This window comes from Sinocyclocheilus anshuiensis, unplaced genomic scaffold (assembly GCF_001515605.1).
Source record: "Sinocyclocheilus anshuiensis isolate Anshui unplaced genomic scaffold, SAMN03320099.WGS_v1.1 scaffold1473, whole genome shotgun sequence".
NCBI lineage: Eukaryota > Metazoa > Chordata > Actinopteri > Cypriniformes > Cyprinidae > Sinocyclocheilus > Sinocyclocheilus anshuiensis.
The window spans coordinates 97,177-106,872 of NW_015548335.1; the positions used below are offsets into that span (position 1 = coordinate 97,177).

Here is a 9,696-nt window from a genome sequence, read left to right on the forward strand (position 1 = left end):
CAACACACCCATTAACGTAAACTACGCCAGAGCGCGTACACACCTAACGCACCTGATGCCGTGCGCGCGCCATAAGACAGTTGGACATAGTGGTGTATTAGAGGTAAAAAATTATATAAATACTGTTCGGTTTCTGGCACAAACCGATCGTTTCGTGTCTTAGGACATCAATGTGTCATCACGAGCCACAGGGTTTAATTTGGATTTGTCTGTGCATGTTTTTTTTACTCTCATAGATTTTGTTACCATTGCCATGCATTATACGACTGATAGACTGCAACGGCTGGAGTTAAAAATCATCATATGTGTTCTACTGAAGAAACAAAGTCACCTACATCTTGGATGCCCTGGGGGTAAGCAGATAAACATACAATTTTCATTTTTGGGTGAACTATCCCTTAAAAATGCAAAACTTGTGTAATCCCATGTAGGCTCTGTAATCAGATGCACATTTAAAACCGGAATCTAATCTAATTTCAGTCACTTGTGTTTCATAAATACATAAACCTTCATGGATTAAAATCTGCCATCAAAATGATAAGTTTAAATATTCTAGCTGCTGTGAGAAAAGACTATATTAACGATCCGCCACCTGCAGCATCCACACATGCGATAGCCTACTAACTTTATGTTTACAGACCACTCAAATTAGAAAACATTGTTATAAGCTTACCATTGTGAATCGGGCTAAGGTAAAGAGATAGTTTTGAACACTGGCTGGTTATGTACTTGCTCAAAAGTTACGGACTGCAGCTTTAAATATTAGTAATTATAAAGATATTTTTTCTTAAACGGATGGTTCAACCAAAAATGAAAATTCTTTAATTACAAACAATTTAGGCACTCTCACACTGTTTCAAACCTGTAAGACTTTCTTCTGTGCAACACAAAATAAGATATTTTTTTTCATACAATGAACGTAATTTTTTTTGTAAACTATTCCTTTAAATAAGGATATAAGTCTTTTTGTTATTAGTAGTTTGCTTGTGATTCGCCAGGCACGTTTTGACTTAAAAGGCACATATCTCTTCACAGGCCTCTATGACTATCTGAATCAAGAGCTGTCATTAATCCCAGCCTTTAACTTTCTCTCTGCCTTTCTTTGATGCGCTGCCAGAACACTGATCCTGGGTTTGCTTTCATTGACAAAAAGATAGCTTGCGGTCTTTGAAATGAGAGCAATAATCCAAATTTCTATACATAATATGTCAATTTGTTATGCAACATCTAACCTAACAGAGTTGTGCAGCATTCACAATTTAATTGACAATAGCTTTTAAGAAGCTATTCAGTTCCTGAATTTTAATTTGAATTAAATTGAATTTAGTTGTCAGAATTCAAAATTCAAAGAAATGTATACAACAGCTGTAAGTGCAATATATTTATTTGCATATGTATGTGCTATTTATTTATTTATACAAATAATCGACTTTAAATTCATGGGTCATGGTGGAAGAATCTGTAGTAGTTTACAGAAAATGTATATTTTTATTTATTTATTTATTTGTTATGTTTTGCTGTAAAACTTGTATTGGAATTCCTGTTTGGTTATGCTGAACTTGTCATTTTAATTCATTAAATTCCTCCTTAACATCCTGTATGCCAGTTTCAGCTCATGAATTGAAAGAGAGCCAATGATAAAAGTTTGCCCAAATCCTTTAACCTACCCTTCCCTTCATTAGGAGAATTAAATGGCACGCGGTCCCCTCCAGTGAAAAAGCCTGGCAAAGAAAACAACTACCAGCACATCAAGGAAATTGCTGTGAAGCAGCATCTCAACAACAAGAGGACCAGGATGTACAGCCCCCAGGATGATCCCAAAACACCTCACCCCAGACAGGTGAGTGTCCCGCTGTGAAGAATCACAGGGCAACACAGTGAATATTAGACCTATAAATATAAAAACCTGTATTCACCTTGAATGTCATTGTGTGCAGTGCCCTCTTCTGGTTATCAAACTTAACACACCACATACACAACGCCACAGGCTCACGCAACACACACACACACATGCTATGACATAGATACTCTCTTTTCTGTATCAGCTAAACATTAATTTTCCTAACACAGTCACAGTCTGGGGTTCAGATTTACGGTATGTCCTTTGTACAACCCTCTATATTTGATGTTGCTATAATCCTGTGGTCTGAGGTTGTTTGTCAGTGTATAATTTATTGCTTCAGTATGTTATTTTCGTGATTGGAGCTGTGCAAAAACGGCTGTAAGCTGATTTTTGGGTGTTTTTCGTATTAAGCCTGTATCTGGTGCCATTTCCACTATGTTTTCAGTCAAAAACATATGATAATTTCCTTAGTTACCTAATTAACCAGTGATTTCTGGTGTCTAAAACATTGCCCGGTGATAGCATACAGTCGCATTGGGATTGCCAAGGCAGAACAAACGGCTGCCGTCCCTGCTGAAACAAGGAATGAGCCAGTGCTTGTCGAATTTGGCCATCACGCAAATCCACAGAGAGTTAATTAACTTTTCTTGGACTTGTACCATGCTTTACCTGGACTCTTAAATCCTTAGCCAAGTGACCACTGCAACACCCCAATCAGCATCTCTTTCTGGCATCATCTAATGTTTTGAGCCAATAGACAAATTGTCTTGCTAATTTACTTCAGTTGGCAAGTCATTTTTCTTTCTTTTTTTTTTTTAAGTACAACTTGAAGTAAATGGCAGTTCTGGTAGTATTCTTAGTAGCTCAGATGTAGGGCTTGTTTTGCATGACATCTTTATAAGATCTAGACTGTTTGCTTTACGTTGTCATATTAGCATATCCGCACCATTTAAAGGACGCTTTAAGCGCATTGATCTGGAAAACAGTCCTACATCGACTCATATTTTCCTCCTCATTGAACGTATTCTATAGCCACTATTGGGCAAGAAATAGTTCAAGAAAAAGACAATCGATGCGACCATAAACAAACAGCAGCGGAGACAACAATAGCTGTCCTATGAAGCACACTGGGTTTGGTTTGGCCGACCTGAAAGCAATAGTAACTACGGCTAAATTATATGTTGATAAAGCAAATGGATGTTGGAAAGTACCATAAAAAGGTAGATGCAATAAAAAGTGATAATGGTAGGGTAATAAAAAGCCAAACCGAATAAACAAGTTTTCTGTGGGGGTCATAAATCAGTAGCGTAACCATCACATATCCCATGAAAAGCAGACATTCAAGGAGAATGTCAGGGTGACGGCATGTCCGATGACAGCAGGAGACTGTTCACTGCTTTGTGATGGAGCACTTTTCATCCGCACGATACGGATAAGATCCCTGGCAGGCCCTCTTCCCCCAGTGCCCTCTTATCCTGGGCCAAGCAGGGAGCAGCCATCATGAGAGATATAGGGAAAAAGAGAAGGAACAGGAGACAGGAATGGTCTTTGATGCCGATGCCTGTCCTTGCGGAGAGGTGGGGAGGCAGAACTAAGCCAGCAAATTAGCTCGAGTACGAGATTTATATCAGCCACACAAATGTTTCATGAGGCCGCCGACCTGCTGTTTATCTCACTCTCCTTATATGAGTGTTTCTTTGAGGAGTTTTATTAAAACTAACTTTTTGTTATATGAAGGTCACATTAACTGTATCTTTTTACCACATTTTGCTATGCCTTCATCACTTATTTTTGCTACTTTTCGAATGCAGGTTTTATTAAATCATTCACAACCCACATTTTCCTCTGATCAAGTTTTTTTTTCAGATGTTACTGTACTTGTTTTGCAATGTAAATCTCACTTGTCAACAGCATATTTTTAAATGGAAAGATTTCTGATGTCTAAAGCAGCCTTAGCACAGCATACACACTTTTTTTTTTTTTTTTACATTTGTCTGTAATCTTGTGAATTTAATGTAAAAATTGTGAAAATATTACAGAATTGTGTGTATTTAGGTATTTAGACAAAGGAGATTGACAAAATAAACTAGTGAGTGTATAAAAATGTGGTTTAATATGTTTTAAGAGTTGAAGAAATACTCAAATACATGTTTGTTTGTTTGTTTGATTGTGTGTGTGTGTGTGTGTGTGCTTGTTTATGTGGTTTATGAGGACACAAATTTGTATAATGACATGGGGATGACAGAGGTATTACAATATGAAAGTGATTCATAAGGACACTTTTTGTGTCCCCGTAATTCAAAAAATCTAAAAATGCACAAAGTTTCCTATGTGGGGTGGGTTGGGTAGGGTTGGTGTAAGGCGATATAAAATACCATTTGTACAGTATAAAAACCATTACGCCTATGGAGAGTCCCCATAAACCATAAAAACCAATGTGTGTGTGTGTTTGGTCTTACAGAGCCAGTGTCAACAGGAGCTGGACAGAGTTTTGGAGAACATCTCCCGAATGTCGTTCCATGACAACAAGGGACCTTTGGAAAATCTTTATGACCTGAAGTTCCCCAACTGTGACAAGACAGGACAGTACAACCTTAAGCAGGTGAAAAGACCAATATTTGACTCAACCTTTCAAAGACATCATCATGGTCGGAAATTAGCAGCTTTGGTAGCTGAAATAGTTTTTCTTTTGAAGTCTTCTTGTCCATTTTCAATTTGAGACATTTTGCAGGTCACTTGCCGCATTGGCCGGGAGATTAGCACAAAAAGTACTCGCATTTGGATGGCAGCGGGTGTTAATTTCACTATAGGGAAATAGGAATATGAGACATTGCACAACCTTTCAATCTGCAGCATCCTGCTGTTTTATTATCCAATTCCATGTGGAAGATTCAATAAAGAGTCAAAGATGGAGCCAAAGAGAAACTGTGTATAAAACATTTCCACATTCTCTTCAGAAGGCTGTTTTATCAAAGCCAAGGCAACTGTATCTGAGCTGAGAGTTACAAGCTAATGAAAATTTTGCTGACCGACTGACCTGTCTGTTGGGTGACTTGCCTTGGTTTTTAGAGACATCAGAGGAAAGGAGAATGACAAACTCAATCTTTTATATCTCAATGTCTTTCTTACTCATCTTTTACATGCTGATGAGATGAAATGGGAAACATTTTTTACAGTCTTTTTGGATCTCAGGTTCTGATGTCACACGTCCGCATAGGAGTTTCATAAGAAGTCTTAGAATGGCTCAAACTGTATATTTGTAAAGATACCAATGTCTGCAAGTAGACGTCCGAGATCTCAATATAAACCCTCATGACTAAATGATCGGATTATTCGTATCTGCATTAATTTTATAATTCTCTGACTGTATATGTGGAGTTTTCATATGCTGTATGTATGTACAGTATATGTATATATACATATAGCTAAGTATACACTAAATAAAGTGTTTTATAAAATAGGGTTATTGACTTCTAAAGCCATTTTGTCTATTGTCTAGGCTTTGACATTTTGCTGACAGAGCTTGCTAACTGAAACCTTCATGAGTTAACAATTATGTTCACAATTATGATATAATATTTCTGTGTCCTGGCATGACATGTTGCAGCTTAAACCAGGACAAAGTGTCCCGGAGAAGTAAACGGGTATGTTGTTTTGACACGAAAACCCTGTTCCCAGGGCTCAAAACAGTGTACCTCACCACACTTAATTGTATTGCAATCATCCTGTTCCTTTTGCAATTATTGTAACTGTCAGTTTTTGTTCTTTGCCATTGGAGGACAAAATTGAGAATCTGTTTTTTGCCTATTTTGGGTCTCAGCGTCAACTATGTCCAGTTCAATTATGACCTCATTTTGGGAGTGCACAGTAGGGGTCAATGAGACGTGCTGGGCCAAATGAGGCGGGAGGGCTGTTTTGGGGTAGTGCCTCCACCCCGTACTCGCCCAAGAGCTTCATTAAGCCCCCAACACCCACCGTTTCCCCACCCGTCTCTCATCATCTTCTCTCTCTCTTGTGTTCCAGTGCAACATGTCCAGCCACGGACAGAGGGGTGAGTGTTGGTGCGTCAACCCCTACACTGGTGTCCAGATACCCTCGTCCCCCAAAGTGAGGGGGGACCCCAACTGCAGCCAGTACTACGGTGGTCCCGACCTGGAACCGCCCACCAGCCAGCAGAAATAGACGCACCCTAGCCCTTAAGGGAGATGCCCCGGGTCGCAAACGAGGACAGTTAAAGCGAGTGCAAGAGCGATGTGCATGTTTGTAATTCTGTACGTGTATGTGTATGTATATTTTCGCAATAGTATGATCTGTATTGTCGATAGGGGTGTGGAAAGTCACATGCCAGCAAAGACAAGCAAGTCAAGGACAGGTAGTTAAACCTCCCCCTTCTCAAATCCAGATAGCTGTACTCCAAATTTAACTCTGAGTGATTGTTTTTTTCTGCCTATTTATAGGCTCGTCCGGTGCCTTTTAATCTTGTGACTGAATCTGGTTGCAGAGAGTCGCTTATACAGCATTTGCAGCTGTTCAGTGTGAAGATGTGTCCCTTTAATTCACCCTTTTGTCTTTCGAGACCCAATAAAAATGGTGGCGCATTTTTTTGCACCATTGGTTGCCAGAAACAAACAGCAACTGCAAATGCACAAAAGCAGCAGCTTGACGTTGATTTAAAAGTGAATCCCAAATTTTTGAAACCAAAAATATAAAGCAGTGGGGTCGTTTTTTTTTTTTTTTTTTGTGGCTGGTTTGAGATGGTCTGTGCAAGAGAGGCTGGAGATGTGCTTTTTGGCTATTTTGACTACTTGGGTACTCTACAGATAAATCAACCATAAGTACTCAAGTATTTGTCGATATGCATCAAACTGGCATCTTTTCTGCATGAGTGTTGCGTTTTTAAGACCAAAACATTTTCAAAATGTGTCTCTAAACCACTGCGTTTGTTTCCATTCAGTTGCTTCAGGCTGAAAGTCGCCACATACGTGAGTTGCTATATGGCGTCGCCACAAATTGCCGCCCCATCTAACCAATTGGAGTGCAAGGTACGAAAGGCCCAAAATGTCAAACAATCGATAAATTAAAAACAAGGCCCCTTTTTGGCACATATTACTGACCTTCAATCAGCATCATATGTTTTGAATTTCAAGTGTGTTTTTACAGTCGATAATTGCCGTTGCTTCCAAGTACTCAATATCTGGCTATCCCTGTTCCTGGCAGCTGATAGACCTCTGTTCTCGTTCTGCTTCTCTACCATGTGGTAGAATTCAGGAGGTGTATGTGTGTGTTTGTAGAGTGGGGATCAGCATTTACTAATGATGTGCTGACAGAGGGCTAGATTAGGGCACAGGGTTGACATTGACAAATGTGATATAAAGTGGGTTAAGTGCCTATAAATAAACACAGGTTTGCCTGCAGTGCCAGTGGGCTGTGCCTCACCTTGCTTCACTCTCATCTGCGGAGGGATGTGTTGGGGGTTGGCAAGGGTGACTTTGCCCAGTGTAACACTTGAATGGGGTTAGTTGAAGAGTCCTGTGGAGGAATGTGAAGTGGTGCATGGGTTTAGTGAGCTTGGTTTACCAATTCTTGTACCATTTTTCCGCCAGTTTTTTCCCCAAAGTAACATACATTGGGATCCAAAATTTTAACCTGGGATTCAAAACCTACTTTAAACCTAGAAATAAAATAAAGGTTTAGGATTCTGAACATTTTTATAAAGGAAAAAAAAATCTTATTCTGGGTCATCAATTAGTAAACACATTTGCCAAGTTTGGGGTTGGTAAGATATACAAGATATATATATAGTGGGAGTTTTTTTTTCAAGATTCTTTGATGAATAGAAAGTTACATGAATAGAAAGAACAGAATTTAGCTAAAATAAAAAAAATTATTTTGTGACATTATAAATGTCTTTACTGTCACTTTTGACAAATTTACTGCATCCTTACTGAATAAAAGTATCAGTTTCTTTAAAAAAAAATCTTACTGACCCCAAAATAATGCAAAATAGAAGCATTCTATAGTCTAAATAGATGAGACCAGTGAGATTTAATGGGTTAACTTGTTCTGTCAGCAGGTGTGATCTGTAATGCCCTGTTCACACAGACACACAGCGGGTTTTATCGCTGAAGGCCCCCAGATCAATGTACTGTTGGATTGTACTGGGCGTTCCTACTACTCTGTGTTCTGACGCCATTGGTGGCCTGTGTGAATGGGCATAGCTTCTGAAAATCTGATCACAAATTGGACAAGAATCCAGGTGCTGCTCATAAATTTCAACTTTTAAAATTCTTATTCCTGCATTTTCAGTGTAGCCTTTTGGATGCCACTGTATGTGACCTTATTGTCATATCACTGAAAATTGCCAGTGTGAACAACAATGTAGGGTTGTTAAAGGGCGGCAGCTGTAACATCCCTTGATTAAGTTACATTTTAATTCATTACCCATATCTCTGCCTCTTAATATCTCTTCCCCATCTGTCGCTCTCTTTCCCGTCCTCTCTCGGTGAGCGTTGAATTGAACAGCTCAATCCAGAAATAGAAGTCGATTAAGTTTTAACATTGATCATAATGTGTTAGACAGTGTTCAGCCCATCGTTTGCTTTTGTAGCTTAGCCTTTGATATATTACCACATTAACCTGCAGTATCTTTCACAGTATTACCACATCTTGCTTGCCCTTAGTAGTAGCTTATATGTATTTACTTTATCTAGTTAGCATTGTGCTAACTACCGCAACAGACTGGCTCTCCAGAATCGTGCAGCCTCGTGTGATTTTGGTGCCTCACGGATAGATTTGCTGAGACACGGGCTACGAGTTTTCCGTTTCGGTTTGTTTCCAAAATAGATCGCTGCCTGCCCTCCGGTGGCACAGTAAATTTTACGGTAGCTCAAGTTTGGCCTAGTTTGAAAACAGTGCGAAACCAATCCCTGTGGTTTTCGGGCATATTGATTTGCCAGAGCGGTTCCAATGGGATGGAAGTGTTCACGTATGCGTGTGTGTGTGTTTGTGTGTATTTGTGTGAACGTTTCGATGCTGTGCCATGCCTGGAGCCAGTGTGACAGTGGGAAGGATTGCTTGCCATCTGGTGCAGTGTAAAACTGTCAGAGCCGGTCTCTGCTTTTGGAGAGTCTCACACAAATGACAGGGGGAATTTCTTGAGCAAATCCAAATGCCTTGTGCCATGCCAGCATCTCACATGCCTTTTTTTTCTGTAATTCATTGCGTATCCTGTGTGTCACGAGATGCAGTGGTATTAAATAACATACATTACTCAAAGCATGCTCCTTGTGTCCACTGTCATGCGAATGGTGCATGAACTGAGTTTTCTGTACAACTGCAATGGAAAAAGCCATAAATGCATGCAAAAATTGACATTGGTTTTAAAATCTTGTAATAAAATCCAGCATGATTAAATGTATTACCTTTCAGACCCATGATTCATTTGTTGGGTTTCTTTTTTATGCATTTTTTTTAATGATTTCTTTTTTGGGGGTTTTGTGTTGTCTTGATAATGTTTTCCATGCACATGAATCATAAGCCCTTACTGAAATTTGTGTTACTGGTGATTAGATGTCCTGTTTTCAGGTTTCCCATGGTAATAATTAAAAATTCATTAAAAAAAATGTAATTAATGTAATTTTGTAATGCAATGTATTTTTTATATAAAATATTTAATGAAATTTCATTTTATTCAATATTATCAATATTAATTAACATTAAATATTTGCAAGCAAATGGAAAAGTCATAGAAATTCATTGGCCAAAAGGTGTGGGAAGCTTTTCTTTTGAGCTTCAAGAAAATTGACCAACTTTTGGCATTTTCAGGAAAGAAAAGCTGAGAAGAACTTGTGCTA

At 38.9% G+C, this 9,696-nt stretch overlaps 1 protein-coding gene across 1 annotated transcript in view; it reads left to right on the forward strand.

Moving 5' to 3' along the window:
• Window positions 1-7,616, forward strand: part of LOC107656525 (insulin-like growth factor-binding protein 2-B) — a 25,270-nt gene extending 17,654 nt beyond the window's left edge. Inside the window, exons 2-4 of the mRNA XM_016444403.1 lie at window positions 1,683-1,840; window positions 4,305-4,445; window positions 5,867-7,616. Of these exons, the coding sequence (XP_016299889.1) occupies window positions 1,683-1,840; window positions 4,305-4,445; window positions 5,867-6,025 (458 nt within the window). The 3' untranslated portion in view covers window positions 6,026-7,616. The remainder of the gene's footprint in view (window positions 1-1,682; window positions 1,841-4,304; window positions 4,446-5,866) is intronic.
• Window positions 7,617-9,696: the final 2,080 nt, after the last annotated feature.